The sequence below is a fragment of the Bos indicus genome, chromosome 2, assembly GCF_029378745.1.
Source record: "Bos indicus isolate NIAB-ARS_2022 breed Sahiwal x Tharparkar chromosome 2, NIAB-ARS_B.indTharparkar_mat_pri_1.0, whole genome shotgun sequence".
Taxonomy (NCBI): domain Eukaryota; kingdom Metazoa; phylum Chordata; class Mammalia; order Artiodactyla; family Bovidae; genus Bos; species Bos indicus.
In genome coordinates this window covers 34,026,690-34,047,037 of record NC_091761.1, presented here as the reverse complement: position 1 = coordinate 34,047,037, position 20,348 = coordinate 34,026,690, and the positions used below count along the sequence as shown (strand labels likewise).

The 20,348-nt window shown below is 36.2% G+C and overlaps 1 protein-coding gene across 2 annotated transcripts in view; it reads right to left on the bottom strand.

Moving 5' to 3' along the window:
* Window positions 1-92: 92 nt before the first annotated feature.
* Window positions 93-20,348, bottom strand: part of KCNH7 (potassium voltage-gated channel subfamily H member 7) — a 535,441-nt gene continuing 515,185 nt past the window's right edge. For both annotated transcript variants that reach the window (XM_070804157.1, XM_019971802.2), the window contains 3 exons: window positions 18,882-19,050; window positions 11,129-11,321; window positions 93-8,268 (listed from right to left, as the gene is read on the bottom strand). In XM_070804157.1, coding sequence (XP_070660258.1) covers window positions 7,999-8,268; window positions 11,129-11,321; window positions 18,882-19,050 — 632 coding nt within the window. In that variant the 3' untranslated portion in view covers window positions 93-7,998. The remainder of the gene's footprint in view (window positions 8,269-11,128; window positions 11,322-18,881; window positions 19,051-20,348) is intronic.

The window sequence follows — 20,348 nt, the reverse complement described above, 5'->3', positions numbered from 1 at the left end:
GCTATATTCAGAGACAAGTGTGCCAGGAATCAGTACCCCTTCTTCTGATAGTGTATGTGTCTATGTGTGTGCCCTTGCATGAAGGGGGAGACACAAATATGTACTTTAGAGATACAGGTATTTGCATTTTAGTTGACTGTATTTAATCACATTTTATATTGTTATGATTACTGAAATTGCAAAGGATAACCTGAACATTGCTAGTATGGATAGTCCAGAAACATACTAATTAAAGATCCATATTCTTTTGAAAATTATAGGCCACTTATAAAAGACTTTAGGGTTAACTGAACTTGAGAATATGTATTTAATTTCCCAAAGCTGTCTAAATGCATTGCTACTGCTAAGTCACTTCAGTCGTGTCCGACTCTGTGCGACCCCATAGACAGCAGCCCACCAGGCTCCCCCGTCCCTGGGATTCTCCAGGCAATCTAAATGCATTACCCCTACATTTATCTTAAGGCAAGAGAATCTTTTAAAAAATATTTTGTTTTTTCATACTTTGATTCGTATTTTTTAATCAGCTTCACTTCTAGATAGTACAGTGCTTTCTGCTACTCTGTATTTGGTTTGGCTTTTTATTTATCAAATAGGGCAATGTTCTCTTGGTTTTTTAAACCTTAAAAGTGAATAGTGGGTAATTTCAACCCTAAACAGACCAAACAGCCCTTAGCTAAGAACATGCCGTGTTATGATCAATCAGTTTTATTTAAAAGTTTTCTTTAAAGAGAGTTTGATTTTTAAAAAAATAGTAGATAAATGATTCCAGGGGAAGAATTAAAAATGTATGAAGCATAGGCAAATGAAAATCATATCCCAGTATTTTCATTCTAGATGAAAAATATGTATCAAGCATACATTATAAAAAATTTTATCTCATGTAAATTAAAGCCTGTTTAGTCATCGGAAATTTTAAATAAACAGTGTTTTAGTAAATTACTGTTGTGTTCTTGAGAGGCAAAAAGTGAAGGGTTGTCATTTGTTTATTTTGAAATTTAATGCTTTTTACCACTCAGTCTAGCTTACTAGTGCCCCAGTGGAGCTCAGTAAAACTGTAGCACTGTTAACAATTATGTGATTTTGTGAAATATATCAGCACCACCATGCCTGTATCTATCTCTGTATCTAGTAAAATGTTGGAAAGAGTTGGCTTCCCTAATAAAAGTATCCTAAGTAGCTAATGAGATTTACTTTCTTTTTCCCCAAAATAATATCTTTTACAAATTCTTGAATTTTCATGTATAAATAGATCAGAAATTATATGCTTCATTCTTAAATTATGTATATATACTATATTTTCAATACAACTTGTACACTTTTAGCTACCAAAATTTTGCAATCATTTTTACATGAAATTTACAGTTTTCTTATTTACAGTTATTTGTGGATGGTTATTGCAAAACTAGTTGTGCAAGTAGATTACATTGTCAATATCACATACCAATCTGAAGAAAATATTTGCTAAAAAATAAATATTTCTGCACAGAGTATTTCAAAAGCATCATGATTTCATGCTACATTATGTGCATAAAGACTAGGAAATATACGTGTTTTGGTAGATTGTTTCGTTATGTTTAAAGCATTCCAAGGTACTTACTACTTAACTGATGTGAGCAAGATTCTTTGTATCAGATGACTGACATTTTCCAGTAATTACACACATTACTGTTTGAAATGCATTATTTAACCAGCAAACACTCTTGTATACATATTCCTATCAAAATTATAGAACATAAACTTCAGCTAAAAATAGGTAATTTGCCTTTAAAGTTGGCAGGTTCCCAGATTAAAAACTAGGGATTCCCCAATATTTTTATCTATTTCCTTAGTATTTGTTAGGAGAGTACCATATTATTTCAATGCTATTGTAATTATAGGGCCATTTTGATGAAACTATGTAAAGCAGTTAATTATAAGATTACAGATCTTTGAATTGTACTCCTGAATAACACAAAAATGATGGAATTACGTGGGATTTTCTCAAATACTCAAACAATATATTGTCAGTATTTAAAAATACAGATTAAATGCTAGCAGTTATAATTATTTGATTATTTTCAACTCAAAAACAGCATTAAAATACAGACAATGGAGGTACAAAGAATACAGATTAAACGTATAGTGCTTTAAAACCACAGTTGTGCTGAATTATTTTTTGTCTCTTAAAACATAAATTAAGTCGCAGATGTTATGACTGCAATTCAGGAATTCATCTGGGTTTTCATATTAAAATTAGCTTTTCAAGAGTAACCATATTACTATTGCCACTTCTCAAAATAAAAATATTTTGTTGGAAGCATTTCTGTAGTAATTCTTGGTATTCTCATTTGAAAGTTGAGTGATGATTAGTAGAACAATGAAATTGGTCAATTGTTCTTAACATTGCATTTCTATAGATGTGTTATTCTAGTCATAGTAATAATGTGTTACTTTTAAATAACTTGTCATCTCTCTCAACTCCCATTTAGTAGTTTATATAAATAAGTCATAATAATTTATTTTTCATGCTGTCAATTATTAAGAATTCATATGGGCCAGAAGCTTAGTGTTGTGACCAGTTTTAAAAAAAGGATAAAGTATCTTGACATTAAAAAAAAAAAAGAATTCATGTCTTCCTGTGGATTTTCTTTTCTATATTGCATATTCTTACAGTGTATTTGTATCACAAAAGCATGTAATGAATTGTTCTAAGCTTGGGCATTGATCAGTCACAATACCTAATACTTTATAAAGCATTTAAAAAGGCTACCCTTTTAGTTTTTAAAAGGTTGAAATCATTTCATAATAAGTTAATGAGAACCACAAGAAAACAACTTTAAAGGAGAACACGCAAGTAAGAGGGACAAGGGGAAGCTATCACATATCTAGAAAACAATTGCAATGTAGATATATTAATAATTTTATGGATCTTGGACAAAAGTGATGTTGGACAAGTATTGGGGTATGCATGCACGCACTGGGGTGTTATGGCAGAGGAAGCTTCCTAATGCCAGCTTTCTCCTTTTCTGAGCAGATGGATCTTTGCGAGTTGCGTGAGAATCACCCTATAGATCTTTGTCATGAGGTTAAATTCAGGTAGTGTCAGGCAAGGGAAAGAGCACTAGAAGGTTTTTAGAAGACATAAGCAGTGCTGCGGCACTGGTACCCTAATACCACCATCTTTGTGATGATGCATTAAGTCTTATAGTTTTATTGTACCTTGCGTTTTACAAAGCACTTCCACAAATATATTTCAGAGACTCCTTAACACCCCTTTGAGATACTTAAGATGTTATCTCATTTTTATAGTTTTGGATTCTGGAGCTCACTGAGAGTTTGCCTTGACAGTGAGTAGAGGAGGTAGGACTTGAGCTGAGATTTACCACACTGAGAGTCTCTAGCCATCACTACTATCCCACACTAGAGTTTAGCAGGCTTGTTCTGTACAATGGATCTGTGCCATGAGGGAGTGGGCCTTGATGCCCGAAAAGAACCGTTAAGACCGTAAACTTCTATTTTCTGAAAAAACGTACATTTTTTCAAAATTGTATTTTGAAAATTATTTTAAAATAACCATTAGGGAATTATATGATGGATCAAAAGAGGGTTCATTAGGGAGCCAGTCTTCATGAAATACATACTAGTTGTACTGAATTCAACAGACCATTTTTGCACACTTGGCATTTAACATCCATTCAAAGTAGATATGTTTGTAACCATGAGATTCATACTCTCACAATTATTACTGTAAATAGTATCATTTTAAAGCTAGAAACCTAACAGTGCAAACTACAATTAGGAGAGAGAAAACAATAGCTACACTTGGCATTTTTCTGAAACAAAAGCTTTAGTCTTGGTTCTAGCCATTTAGTTGGAGATGTTGCACATTGTGCAAAAGCTAAATTGTGGAAAATTGCTTATTTTCCTGATTGCTTTTAATGTTATGTTCCTGGATGAGAGCCAAAGAATCTAGCATTTTTGAGCACCTACTATGTGCCAGGCACTCTCCTACATGTTATCTTATTTCCTCCTCAGGTGTTTTCAGGGCAGGTACCATTATCTCTGGAGAAAGACTCAGAAGGGTTAATTAATTTGCTTAAGGTCACACAGCTATTAATGAAAGAACCTGTGCTGAGACCCAAGTTGGTCTAACTGCAGAGCACTACAGGAGTCTCAAAGTTTTCATGTGCATCAGGATCATATGCAGGAGGCTTGTTATAACAGGACTACTGGCCTCACTTCCCACCAAAGTTTCTGATTTAATAGAATGGGTGGGGTCCAAGAATAGGCATTCCTACCAGGTTCCCAGGTGGTTGGAGCTAGTGCTGCTAATTCAAGGGCCACCCCCGATGACATCATCTTGTCTTCTAGGTGCCTCTTTGAACTCAATAGACACATTGGTTGTACAGCAAAAAATATTATTTGAAGTCTAGTAACATTTAAAATTTTTGCAATTTATAAGAATTTTGATTTACAATTAGAAATCTACTTAAACAACTGCTCTACTTTGAGTTTTTAACCATGGATAAGCATTTGACAAACTCCAATTCACTTTTAGTAACTAGTTCTATCAGATTTCTTTTTTGACCATAAAAAGCATTCAGAAAAAATATACTATTGTTAATAATTCCTATTTTAGATAGGCATTTCGGGTGATCAATTTTATCCTTAGATAACATATGATAGGATTTTACAATAACATTTGGATAGGGACCTTGTTCTTTTAGGCATTTAGAACCATTGTTAATGATCAACCTCCAGAAGGACCCTGAGAGCAGCAGTCATATACACATAAGAAAGAAAGAAAAGAAAGTGAAGTCGCTCAGTTGTGTCTGACTCTTTGTGACCTTGTGGACTGTAGCCTACCAGGCTCCTCAGTCCATGGAAATTTTCCAGGCAAGAGTACTAGAGTGGGTTGCCATTTCCTTCCCCAGGGGATCTTCCCGAACCAGGGATTGAACCCGGATCTCCCGCATTGCAGGCAGGCGCTTTACCATCTGAGCCACCAGGGAAGCCCTATACACGTTAAACCTGACACCAAATGCTATTCTGCCCTAACTTAATTTCCTTATCTTCTTACTGGAAGAGTCAGTAAGGTCTGACTAGGTCTGACTAACTCTGATGACCAACCTATTATAATGGACTTAAGAAGCTCTGCTGTCCCAAATGTAACCCTTCCTTCCATATATGTTGAATGAGTGGTTATTTTAAAACCCTGCAAGAACATGCCTTCTGCATTTTTCATTCCTGGTTTTCTCCTCAACTAATTAAGAGTATGGGACTCCCCTACAGGGTAAACTGGTAAGTCTTTCAAATTGATGCTCAGCAATTAATAACATCTAACCCAGATAAATTTTAGATTAAGATGCTATTTTATTTAGACCTGGAGACCAGGTAATATTATTTTTAGGTGGAAGCCAAAAGGTGTTATGTTAATGCTTCTAATCACCTAGGAGGAGAGCAGTTGCTATACCGCCATTATTGGCTACAGTAGTTAACCTGGCTCTCAGCAGGATCCCACGATGGAGGGATCAGACTGTGACTGGGGAAAGTGACAGTGACTTTAGGGATTAGATATTTGGCTAGGACAAGGGATGAGTTTTGTAAATTAAGACAACTGCTTTGGTTTAATTCAGTGTTAAGTCTTCTGATTGTTAAGTCTATACTTGACTCACCATATCTTTATATTGCTTGAGCTAAAAAGCTAGTATCCTGTAGGAATGGACCTTCCTAATCCTGTCCCACCCTCTGAGACTTGGATTTTAATATCAAGAAATTCTTTTATGTTGAGGAATTACAAAGAACAAAATGTTCATGTTATACTAGAATTTAAACAAGCTGGATGCTTGCACACCACTTCCCGTCTTCCTATTCCTTCATGCTTAGTTTTTATAAAGAAGTATAGAAGCTTTATGTGGGAGGCTGAATTTTAGGTATGTCATACCAAATGTTGAAGCATTCGCTAATCAATCAGATCTGAATTCCTCACCTGCCAGATATTCTCTACAAATGAACATTCTCTGTTGAATTCTTTCTGAACTTCCCTGGAGCTTGGACTGACAATCCTTCTGAAATTTGTTGCAGCTGCAAAAATCTGCCTTACATAACAGAAACAAAATCCCTAAGTTGTCCACTGAATCAGTTAGCCATTTCTCTTTCTCCTCTGCTAGACACCCATAAAAGTTTGTTGAGTGAGGAAAGGAAATCATCAGTTAGCCCCTAAATTTCTACCTGCATAACACCCAACAATTTGGAAAGCTGGCTAAAATTATTATACTTTTATTGAATTGACTGGTCTGTGTACACACTCTGTCATGTGTATTTGATTGCTTATGTTTTTATTTTCAAAAATTAAGCAGGGATAAAACATGCCTATGCCTACAGATTGCCTTCCACACAGATTATCAATTTATGTGACCATTAAACAATATATAGGGAGCAATTTAAGGTCACTTTAATTATATTTTAAATAGTGCAAAGTTTTTGTAAATTTAAATAAGTTGCGTGTATTTGAAACTAATATACTAGCCAAAGGTAAAAGTAAGTCAATAGATTATATTTCTATCATAGAGGGACATAAATAAATCCATTTAATAATATACACAGATACAGTATTTCTTTAAAAATATATATGTGTAAAACTTAGTAAAAGATGAAGAAACTTTCAAAAGTTTTGAAATTTTGTTCAGAAGAAAAGTGTACAATGAACCAGTCCATAATAAATGTAAAGTTGCATTCAAATCAATTGAAAAATAAAACGTCTTAACTGGAATTTGGCTAATCAGAATCTTAAATTAACTTGCAACTTATCTGTATGCTGATTTTACGAGAGACATATGTCACCACTCTCCCAAAATAATCTAACAGTTGAATATATTAAAATATATTCCATCATATATTCTGATATTTTGAATCAATATATATTCAGCCCAATTCACATATAATAGATTTTCAGTTACTCTTTGATTAGTAGATGTGTCTGAACAACCAAATAAAGTTGAACATTTTTTTCTGCTGGTTTGTCCATTTTCTTTATAGATAGGTAAATGCATACCGTTTTCCTATAGCTGGAATTAGAAAGTCACAGAACAATATACCCTTAATGGAAGCTACTTTTGCCACATAAATCCACTAAAATTGCAGTTTTTGGAAAGAAAACAATGTGTGCTAATTTGATCAAAAGTCTTACTGATCAAATTCAGTATTGCCCTAAAATGTGAGTCAGAAGAAAGCTGTGGATATTAGTTTGTGTCTGTAGCACTTCAGCAGTTCTTAAGATGATTCCCTTCCAACACCACCCACCAATAAAAAAGAAAATAAAAATTAGAGAAACTTGTTTCTAAGCATTTAAGGAAATGTGCCAATGGAAAATATTTTAGGGAGTTTGTGAATACAGTTGTGAATACAGTTGGAGAAAGAATTTTAAATAGAAAGGCCTTTTTGTCCTCATTAAAGCTGGCTTATATTCATGTATTTGGAAATGGTTTCCTATACTGTCATTTTTTTTCAGTGTGCTAGAATGAATGTAATTATCTATAAACATCTCAATCCAGAAGGATATCTGTTCTCAAAAGTGACCAGGTTCCCTTTTGCCCCCTTGAACTTCCATGAGTTGAGGATCATCTGAGTTGCATCCATGAACAATTTTATCCTCTGCTTTCCTGCTTGGAAGGCATTTTCATAGCAAAGTACTGGTTTAGTAAAAGCAATAAATAGGAGTCTCCATGCAAGAGAAATTGGAGTTTCCTAACATGCACATGATTCAAAAAATAAAAATAAAAGTAAGGTGCCTTGAGATGCTGGCAGTTTTAACATTTGGAACAGAAGAGTTCAAACATATATTTACATCCTAACTGCTCAATTTTACCTTACAAGCGTCAATTTAGGAAAATATACAGTACTTTTGCATATAATGGTAACTTGTGAGCCCCTGAGTCAAGTAGAGAGGATTTAAATACAAAAAGGAAAACAGCCATTAAAAGCACTTACATTGTATGTGGAATAAACAGTACAAAATGATTATTTCCCCGGAAGACCAGGATCAGAAACATGCCTATGAAGACCCAAGACTCCTACAGTGCTTAGGGATGAATCTGTCAAAGAGGGATGCCTAATTGGATGAAGGCAAGTTTTCCTTTGCCTTGGGGGGTGAAGCTCTAAAGAGAGATCACTGTCTTGTTTTAAAAGTGAAGTCAAGTTGTCTTCTGAAGCGGTGTTCAGATGCACTCCACTTGAGAGGGATTCTTTGGATTTAAGTTTAGACTTTTCAAGGTCTAGAAATTCAGGACACTGATGAAAGAAAAGAGAAGAAAACATATTTTTATAATTCATTTGGACATATTTCTAAATGACACCATGAAATCTAAACATGCTTACTTCTCCCATAAATCTGTATTTGATTAGTGGTCTTAACCAATCTTTCCCTCTCAAAGGTGGGTCAAGACATTGGAGGTCAGACGTCAGTTTAGATAATCTTACCCAGCCATTCCAAGATCTTTAATTTTACTCTGAAGCCATATCAGATTATTATTATTATTTTAAACACAATATTTCATACTGAGTTTTCCAGATGAGTTTTAACTCAAAATTCCCAATGTAACTGGGATCAGAAAGGTGGGTCATTTGGTGAGTACATTTGGAAAACACAGAGAAAGAAAAAGGAAGGAAAATCAACCATCCCTTGGCAGAAAGTGTCATGTAAATCCACTGAAAACAAAAAACAAGGTGCATGATTTCACATGTTTCCCAGTCATTCAAAACCAGTTAGAGACAAATCAATGTCTACCTTCATACTTTAGAGAGAGTGCATTATTTTCCTTCAGGCACATTACTCTGTGCTATTAAAATAGTTTCATTCCCCAGAGCATTTTCCACTCAATCCCCAAACTTCTAAAAAAGTTTTTGCAAGATTGTTCTGTAAATTCTTATTTAAATTGCTGTTCTTAAGTCCAGTCTGGCCACAGTATTTAAGTGATTAAGAAGGATTCCCAAAATGGAATTCCAAAGGAATTACACTTTTCACATTAACAAAATCAGAGGGCTTCCTCACAGGACTTCAGAGGGAAAATAAAGGACACTAACATTTCTCCTACCATCATCAAGGTAAGAAACTTTTAGAGCGCCTTAGTGATGGGTGGGCACAGATGTGATTATTATCTGATTACTCCTGGTCTCAGGTCTTGTCTGGCCATAGTTCTTGCCCCTTCCTTCCCCAGATCCTGTTCAAGAGTGTCTCTAGAGCAAATTACAAACCTTTATCTAAACGTTTTTTTGGACCCAGGGGTAGTCTTTAGTTTTCAATGATCTACCATTTATAAACTTAAGTAGATTATTAACTCTTGAAAAAAGCTTTTTCTTAAAAAACAAACAAACAAACAAACACTAGTGTTTTAAGATCACTCTTCTAGGTCCATCGTTCTCAAGCTTTAAATGAGCAAAAGAATTGGGGAGAAGGGGTGGGATTGAGGAAAGCTTGTTTTTTTTTTTTTAATTTAATTTTATTTTTTTAACTTTACAGTATTGTATTGGTTTTGCCATATATCAAAATGAATCCGCCACAGGTATACATGTGTTCCCCATCCTGAATCCTCCTCCCTCCTCCCTCCTATACCAAAGACAGAAATATAGATCAATGGAACAAAATAGAAAGCCCAGAGATAAATCCATGCACATATGGACACCTTATCTTTGACAAAGGAGGCAAGAATATACAATGGATTAAAGACAATCTCTTTAACAAGTGGTGCTGGGAAATCTAGTCAACCACTTGTAAAAGAATGAAACTAGAACACTTTCTAACACCATACACAAAAATAAACTCAAAATGGATTAACGATCTAAACATAAGACCAGAAACTATAAAACTCCTAGAGGAGAACATAGGCAAAACACTCTCCGACATGCATCACAGCAGGATCCTCTATGACCCACCTCCCAGAATATTGGAAATAAAAGCAAAAATGGGACTTAATTAAACTTAAAAGCTTCTGCACAACAAAGGAAACTATAAACAAGGTGAAAAGACAGCCTTCAGAATGGGAGAAAATAATAGCAAATGAAGCAACTGACAAACAACTAACCTCAAAAATATACAAGCAACTCCTACAGCTCAATTCCAGAAAAATAAATGACCCAATCAAAAAATGAGCCAAAGAACTAAATAGACATTTCTTCAAAGAAGACATACAGATGGCTAACAAACACATGAAAAGATGCTCAACATCACTCATTATCAGAGAAATGCAAATCAAAACCACTATGAGGTACCATTTCATGCCGGTCAGAATGGCTGCGATCCAAAAGTTTACAAGCAATAAATGCTGGAGAGGGTGTGGAGAAAAGGGAACCTTCTTACACTGTTGGTGGGAATGCAAACTAGTATAGCCACTACGGAGAACAGTGTGGAGATTCCTTAAAAAACTGGAAATAGAACTGCCTTATGATCCAGCAATCCCACTGCTGGGCATACACACTGTGGAAACCAGAAGGGAAAGAGACACGTGTACCCCAATGTTCATCGCAGCACTGTTCCAGGACATGGAAGCAACCTAGATGTCCATCAGCAGATGAATGGATAAGAAAGCTGTGGTACATATACACAATGGAGTATTACTCAGCCATTAAAAAGAATACATTTGAATCAGCTCTAATGAGGTAGATGAAACTGGAGCCTATTATACAGAGTGAAGTAAGCCAGAAAGAAAAACACCAATACAGTATACTAACGCATATATATGGAATTTAGAAAGATGGTAACAATAACCCTGTATACGAGACAGCAAAAGAGACACTGATGTATAGAACAGTCTTTTGGACTCTGTGGGAGAGGGAGAGGGAGAGGGAGAGGGTGGGATGATTTGGGAGAATGGCATTGAAACATGTATAATATCATATATGAAACGAGTCGCCAGTTCAGGTTCGATGCACGATACTGGATGCTTGGGGCTGGTGCACTGGGACGACCCAGAGGGATAGTATGGGGAAGCTTGTTTAAAACAGAGATTACAGGGCTCATTCCCAGACGTTCTAATTGAGTAGAGACAGAGATGGAAATGAGAGTGTGCATTTTCTATAGCAGCCCAGGTTATTAGATTCTGATTTAGGTGGTCCCTGGAAACACCCCTCGGGAGACGCTCTTGTCTATATTCACCTGTGAGGAAGGACTGAAAGTTCGATCTGTCTTGATGGACGCGACCGGATGCCTGGGCCTCATCAGGCGGATGGTGGGTCTCTGGTACTCTCCTCCTGCAGTGACCATACTATAGGCTGGTGGCACCACAGTGGTTTGTTTCTGCAGCAGCTGTAAGATGGTCTGGATGTCTGCAGTCATTTGGGATTCAAGTCTGCAGGACAGACAGAAATGGGGGAAGACCGTCCTAAAATAGTTCAGGATTGCAAAACATTTGAAAAAACTGCAGCAGCACCACCAAACAGAATCGTGGCCTTGCTTTAAACAAGAAGGACAGGAGAGGGAGCACGGAGACGCTTGCTTGCTATATCACACTAATGGCTCTGATAATGATCATTGCTCCTGTTCCTTTAATAAGATCTTAACAGAAAAACATAATGCAAAGACTACATTTTCACAGTGTACATTGTATTACATTACAGTTAAGCTTTATTGATTTCAAAATGGAAAAAAACACATTGAGAATCTATTTTTAATCAGTCATTCTCTTTGCTTTTAAGTCAGGTTTTGGTCAGTTTCTCATGAATATTTTATTTACTCTTTAAAAAAGAGATATTATAGCACATTTCTTTCATAATGGCAACAACTGGATAATTTATTATGTGTTTCAAATTTATATTATCAACATTTTATGTTACCACTCTCCTATTCACATCAAGTATTATATATTATTCATTACATTCTTTCCTTAATGTTAAGTACTGCCAAATGCTAAATTCCTTTCCCATCTATAGTTCAGGGCCTTTGGTATTTAGAAACAGACCAAATATAAAAGTTCACTTGCTTCTATAGCCCATCTGGCTTGCAAAATACCAGCCTGATCATTTTTTCCCCAAAGTTCACAAGTAGCCAAATGGCCTGTTAATTTCATTCTCATTTTAAATTAAAATTCAAGAGAAAAAACAACAGAATACAATGGATCTGATTCCTCTCCTTTGCATGTGTTAACAGTATTAAAAAAGAATTTTGTGAGTATAAAACAGAAAATTTAGACCATATGCCTCTTGAGATAAGTTTTAAGTCTTTACTTGTTTGTGCTTACTATTCTGTTTCAATGGAAAATGCAAGAAAAAGGTAAATTTTCCCAAAAATGTTAAAAGCATAGACTAATTTTGCCCAGTTATATACATGCTATATTTGTGAAGTTCAAAATGGAGAGCACTTAACCTTTGATTTGAGAGAGAACAGAATAAACCGGGACAACATGAAAAAAGATCATTCTTCTTCTAGTTTTTAATATTGACACTAGAAATTTTCCTGCTGAGAATCATGGTAACCTGTAAATTATTTGTACAGGTTTTCTATATTTGGTATATTTGGTATGTATAGCCATGTAGCTTAATGTTTTCTAAACAAATAGCTATAAATTATATGTGACTGTACCTTACGGGTGTCAAAACCACACACCAAAAATTTGAATTATCAACTAGTTTATTATCTACTTGTTACCCATTGTTCTGATCTAATATTTTTATGGTGCTAACTAAACAAGGAAGACTCATTATTTTATTAAGCATCAATACTTTCTTTCATGCTTCAAAGTACGGCACAAATTTTATCTGCACACCCAAATCTTACCTTATTCAGAATTAATTTCTCTCTCCTCTGAATCCCCAGAGAGAATTCCATATTCATTGTAAATATTTCTGTATGAATTTATCCTATCAGGAACAGCATTTAACATTTAGGGAGTAGCTTACCCATTACATGTAGAAGGATTTGGGGGTGGACAGTGGAATAATAAAAACTTCATCAACAAATGAAATTCAAGACCCAACAGAGAGTCACACATTATGATAATGATTTTGATTCCTTACAAAACCTTTGTCAAACAGCAATCATCTTCAAGAAACAGAATCTCTATATCACAGATTCTGTCTGAGAAGGGAAAACCGATTGGAAGTGTGTCTTCAGTAAGAGCAGAATGCGGCCCGTTAGCGGGACTCCTGACCAGAAGACCATCACATGCAGGTGGGGCAGCTGTTGCAGGGTGAGAACGAGACTGTCTGTGCCAACATGACTTAGCTGAGACTGTAGACCACCTTTATCAACATGACTTAGTTGCTTGTTTCAGGAAAACTTTGCCTGAGAAAAATAAGTCTAAGGGAATAAATAACTTTACTCCCTCAGGAAAATTCTACAGATTAACTCACTGGAGACAGCAAACTGATCTTGAGAGCAAATAACTTGCTTAATCAAATTTTATTTATCGATACTTGCTGTAAGATCCTCACGTCACTGTGTCCATCAATCCTGGACTATCATCTTATGAATTTAGCCCAAATCCCTCAGTTTTTCAACCTGAAAGGCCCAAACTCCAAAGTCATATAAATACTCCACTTTTTACTTTCCTTTCTGAGATAATACTTAAGACTCTTTCTAGGTCAAGGTCTTCCTGCAGTGATTATGAATACTTGGTTTAGTTGTATTAACGATAGTCTGATATTTTGCAATGGATTGAATGTTTATGTTGAAATGCTAATGGCGAAATCCTAACCACAATGTGATGGTAGTAAGAGGTATGGCCTTTGGGATGTAATTAAGTCATAAAGGTAGATCCTTCATGAATGGTATTAGTGCCTCATAAGCCAGAGCCCCAAAGAGCTCCCTTCCTCCTATCATGTGAGGACATAGTGAGAAGACAGCCATCTATGAACCAGGAAACGGGTTCTCATTAGATACAGAATCTCCCAGAACTTCCATCTTGGACTCGTCAGTCTCCAGAACTGAGAAATATCTGTGTTTATAAACTACCCAGTCTATTGTATTTTTGTTACAGCAGCCCCCAAAGACTAAAACATTCAAGAAGAAGAATTTTAGTAAAGAATTTCTCTATTATGCATAGGTTGTATTTTCATGTTTATGATTAGGATCTATCAGTTTAACTGGAATGGACTCTTCTGATGACACTAAATAATCTATTCTACTCTGGAAGAATTAGAGAGAATTTTGAAAAATTCTAGCTTGGTCTTTAAAACAGAAAAACTCAATTTTATAACTTTTTCTTTTGCCAGTGAAGGGTAGCAGCAGATGCCACCCCAAAATAAGCCACTTTGGCATATTGATTCTTTTGAGCTGTAGGCACTTGGAGAGCAGCAAGTGCGGGGAGAGGCTTTCTCTGAACTTTTCTTATCTGCCTAAAGGCAGATATTCCAGAATGAACTCAATTGTCATAAATCCCTTCCCTGGGAGTTTCAACAACCAGGGAAGATTGAACTTTGTTACAGAAGAGGCATCACACCAAGACAAACTTTGTCACAAACTATCATACCTCCCACCTATTCTTTCAAGGGATCATTCATCTATCTTAAACATCATTTACTCTTCTCTAAGGGACCTACATCCTCTAGCCCCTTTCCCTATAAAGATGGTATTTAATCCTGAATTCTAAGGCACCTCAGGGAGTAACTCATTTTCCTCTGAGGATCTCCCATGTGTACATGAGGTATACATGTTAATGCATTTATGTTCTTTTTTTTTTTTCTTGTTAATCTTTTATTATAGGGGGTCTCAGCCAGAAACTCAAATAGGTAGGGGGACATTTATTTTTCTTCCTCTACATCAGCATAGCTAAACAGCTGTGTAAAATGAATGTTTTCATTCACATCTTATCAAAGGCTCACAGTGTACCAGGAACAGTGTTCTGCAAGGGATGGAGTCAGCACTGAAACTTTTATATCCTCTTGGGCTTCCCTATACAAAGTGTGGTCAGATTTGGGAGCTTGTTAGAATGTGGATTCTAGACCTAGACTTAGAATCTACATTTTAACAAGATCCCCAGGTGATTCGAAAGCACATTAAAGTTTGAGAAGCATGGCTTTGGGATCAAGCGTTAGTGATTTTCCCTAAATATGTATATCCGTAGGCATAATATATAAGTATGTAAGAACATTTCTTATGTAAACCTTTAACCCCATATAGAGTTTAATTGGCCATTAAAGCAAAAAGCAGCAACAGCCAGGATGACTCAAGATAGACTATTTATATTTGTTTTTATTGCACTGTGTACTTAATATGTGTATTTGGATGAAATAAATGGGGTAGAAATTTACTGTTCTACTACATTTGAATAGAATGCTGAAGCTAAACAGAGTAGATCCAACTTAAAAAAGTATACCAGGATTCTCATCCTGCAAAGCTGAAGTTTAAATCGAGCTGCCTTCTTCAAACTTTTGCCTTCTACCATGGAGGAAACAGGTTCTTGGAGATATCTGTGCAGTAAAAATGTAATATATTGGATTTTAAATCCAAAGGTTGAATCAGACAATAAAATGTTTCTGAGAGCTAGCTAGAATTTAGTACAAGAAAGTAGATATGTTCAAAAACATACAGGTGCTGCTGCTGCTGCTGCTAAGTCGCTTCAGTCGTGTCCAAGTCTGTGCGACCCCATAGACGGCAGCCCACCAGGCTCCACCGCCTCTAGGATTCTCCAGGCAAGAACACTGGAGTGGGTTGCCATTTCCCTCTCCAATGCATGAAAGGGAAAAAATAAAGTGAAGTCGCTCAGTCGTGTCTGACTCCTAGCGACCCCATGGACTGCAGCCCACCAGGCTCCTCCGTCCATGGGATTTTCCAGGCAAGAGTACTGGAGTGGCGTGCCATCACCTTCTCCGATACAGGTGCTAGGACATGTCAAAAAGATTCAGTTGCAGTTTGGCTGTGAAAAAAAGTATTGTATAAAAGTAATTTTAAAACTAACATAATAAAATAATAACAGCTATTAGTATTAACAGTGTGTTGGTTGTTCAGTCATGCCTGACTTTTTGAGACCCTGTGGACTGCAGCACACCAGGCTCCTTTGTCCATGGGATTTTCCAGGCAAGGATACTGGAATGGTTTGCCATTTTCTTCTCCAGGGGATCTTCCTGACCCAGGGATTGAACCTGGGTCTTGCGGCAGTTCTTAACCAACTGAAATACCAGGGAAGCCCATTAGTATTAGTATTAGTATTAGTATTAATAGTAATACTATTAATGGTGGTTGCAAACCAAATGGGAACTAGGTGTACATGCCCTTAAAATTTATACTGTAGTTCCAGGACACATTAAAGGCAAGTTTTTTCAGTGATCTTTGATTTACACCAGCAGCAATGATTGGCACCCATGACAAGGCAACAAGGGAAAATTAAAATCTCAGATTTCACCTTCAATAAAGATCCAAATTAGGTAACATAGAAATATATGAAGAGTAGAAGAATATACTCAAACAAGTATCAATAATAGAAATGAAGTTAAGTTCATTGTTAATTATGTTTGGCCTCTTTCTGTTTTGTAGCATATATACTCTCCACATGTATTACATTAGTCTTCACAATAATATTGCAGGTCAGAAGAGGTTGAAAAAGGAAACTGTGGCTGGAGAAATTTAAATGACTTGACCTAGTAATCCTGTTAGTAGTTAAAGTAAGAGAGCTATAACTTTAGGCTGAACAATTGTTAAGTGCTGTGCAAGTACTGTGCTGAAGAAATCACTGTCCCTGTCGTTCACCCATTCATTCAGTCATTTTTTTTCATTTACTCCAGGAATTGAATGCATACTGCATGGTGGCGCAGTGGTAAAGAATCTGCCCACAATGCAGAAGCAGAAGATGAAAGAGACGTGGGTTCTATCTCTGGGTTGGGAAGATCCCTTGAAATAGAAAATGGCAATCAGCTCCAGTATTCTTGCCTGGAAAATTCCATGGAAAGAGGAGCCTGGTGGGCTACAGTCCATAGGGTTTCAAAGAGCTGGACATGACTGAGCCACTGAGCCACATACACACACACACACACCCCCACCCAAACACACAAAGAAATATGCAGGAATAGAGGATGGTCAAGTTCAGAAATCACACTTTCATCTATCAGTTCTGTGTGTACAGTATGTATTTTGATATATACTATGGCTAAAAGATCAATGTAGCTTGGTATAAATAGAAGAGAGAGATAGGAAATGTAGTAATTAACTAAATATGCTTCTCTGAGCAATAATAAGTATGATCATGTCAAGTTCTTATACCTTAAATAGGAATTACTGAATCTAAGTAAGTGATCATCTGTTTTAATTTTCTCATATATGTTTCAGTTTTACAAGACTGATATTTGACACTTTAGAATGGGATATAGATCTCAGTTTTTTAACTTTTAAAGTTTGGTTAAATTGCATGAAAAAATACAAAAAATATCATTAGTTCATGCAGTATTGTCATACTTTTCTTTGAAATTAAGGCATACAAGTTTATTTAAATTTACAAATTAGTTGGTTTTCTAATTCCTTTTGTCTATTTTAATTGCTAATTCATCTTTCATGGTAATGGTAATGTATATTTGTGTAGACACACATTTTTATGTTTACTGTATTATTTGACACTGCTCAATTCTGGCATAAAGATTAAAAAAAAAACAATAAAACAACAAGCAACATCAACAAAACACATGAAAAAGTAAGCATAGTAGCTAGTTCATGTGTATAAGCAAAACACACAGAATGTGGTAAGTATAGATAATGAGTAAGCAAGTAGTTTGTTAGACATGGGCAGACTTCATAAGATGCATTAAATACAAACAGCATGCTAGTAACCTGCAAAACGTCCCAAAGATAGAATAGAAATATGATGTAACAAACCAGAGTGTGGCTTATACTGTGGCCAAGTGTACTTGACCTTACATCTCAGTGATGGAGTAAGTGTGTGTCATTGCTGTTGGGCAGTTTTTAATCTGTGGACCTTTTTTGTGGAAATCTCGATTCTCATCCTCAGAACCACACCATCAGCAGGGAAGGCTGATGAGAGATATATATATATATATAAATGTCATGTAAATCAGGATTCAGGTTGTGCGATTCTTTTACCAGGATTGTACGTATTGGAAATGTGTTAATTACCCCATCTGGCTCTCCTCATCACTCACTGCGTGTTTTAAGTTGATTTAGTAAATCCTGTGATTTGAGCATCTTAATCCATGCAGTTTTTCGTGTGTGACTATTGGAATACCTTGCCCAGTGGTGTCCTAGAAAATACCTTGAATCAAGGTCACTTTCCACATGTAACACAACTAAGACAGTATCATGCATCTATTTTTCTTAAATATGATTGATCAGTTTAATTTTAAGGAACTCATGTAGATTTGGGTTAAGGGGTTCTCTCCTTTCTAAAACCAAAATTTATTCCTTATCTTAAAAGGTCATAGATCAAAGATGGAGAGAAAATGGAGAGGATCTGGACTTCAACTCAATCACATTTTGACAAGTTGGCTGAAAAAATAAATGTTTAAATGATTTTGTCAATATTAAAACAAATGCCATAACACATAACTAAGTTACCAGGAACCACCACAAAGTATAAAAGGAGGATTGAAAGAAGAAGGGTGTTATTATTATTAGTATCATTAAACTAAATAATTCATATTTAGTTTAATTCAAACTAAATATGAATTATTTGAGGGGATTAAAAAAAGGAAGTTTCTTAAGCAAGCAATGCTGATGAGATACTGATTTTATGACAAGTAAAGAAAAAAATAGGATTCATGCTGCCAAAAGTGTGAAGTGTTCTAAATAAATGCTCCTTGCAAGACATTAATAATTCTGTCAACTTCTAGTCTTATTTTAAATGAGAAAGTGTATAAGGAAAGTGTATATGAGATCTATGGCAGGATGAATTTGCTATTTACAAACTGTAAAGCCAGACCCCACTAAGGGCTTGGATTATGTTATTCCTTTGCCTGGCGATTGCTTATACCTGTTAAGCTGTTCCTGAAGCAAATCTAATCTTTGCTCCACTTCTCCATAGGTGAGGTCGCTTTCGGTTTCAGAGACTCCCCAGGCAGCTCGCTGAAGTGCTGAGGGACTAGACTCATCAGCCTGAGTTCCAGCATTTTCTCTTTCCCAGCTTCTTGTGTCAGTGATATCTGTGAGAAACAGCAAGATGGATGTCAGCTTCTTTGGGTGCCCATTTATAGCTACAGAGACATCCACAATACAAGCAGGAAGGGACCTTGAAATTTAACTGGAAGACAGAACCACAGTGGCTCAGGGACCCGTCGAGCAACTACAACCAATAGGTAGCTGACTCCCATCCACCCTGATCCTGACTGCCGCCTCCCCCACCTATTTCCACACAGCTGGTTATGAGTCTTCAGTACAATTTCCCCTTCTATTTTGTGCTAAGGGGAAACATGGATGGCCAACCCTAAACTCTAGTAAGAGAACAGACTTTGAGCTTTTACATTTGGGGAGAAACAGCACCATATGTATGTACTGGTTCACCTCAGATTGAAGATTTTAGGGCTCTTTCCCACAGAATAATTTGAATAATTAATGATTCAGAGTGGGTTCGAGAAGAGAGAGCCATGGGGAAGTGATGATCTTCAGGATTCCCTTAGACCAACTAAACTCAAAGTAGACCCAAAGAACAATGAGCCATTAAAGATGGGAAGAGGCCTAAAGTCTCTTTGTCCTAATGTCCCGTGACATTCTTTCATGTTTTTATGTTTTCCTGTAGCTCCTTCTGTACTGTCCTTTAATTTATGCACATTAAATTTCAATATTTTCCCTTGGGGCTCTTTTATTTAAAATATTTTTATGTTACTATACTTTAAAACATATCACTTATCTGTTCAAGCCCACTTTTCAGATGGTCTGCATGTCTGTTATGTGCCAGACACTTTGCTAATTGTAGAGGAGTTAGAGATGAAGAAGACATAGGCCCTGCCCTTGAGGAATTCAGTCTAAAAAGGTTTTAATCATTTTTCTTACAGAGGTTCATTTTCTGAACCTCATTTAATTTACTGTTTCTCTAACAATCTGTATTTGCAAGTTGTCAATATCTGAGGGCAAATATAATATCTTATTTTCCCTCTCATTTCTGTAATATACTTTTGATGACTTTTACTATGCTTTCTTACCCTCTGCATTTCATGTATCTAAGAAGTGCTTAAAACAATTGAAAGTTTGGGAAATAAAACCCATGAAAAAATACTAGTTGGGGCTTCCCTGGTGGCTCAGCGGGTAAAAAATACACATGCAGTGCAGGAGACACATGAGAAGCTGATCCGATCTCTGGGTCAGGAAGAGCATTAGGAGAAGGAAATGGCAACCCACTCCAGTATTCTTGCCTAGAAAATCTCATGGACAGAGGAGGCTGGAAGCCTACAGTCCATAGGGTCTCAAAGAGTTGGACATGACTGAGCACATGGCACACCAATCC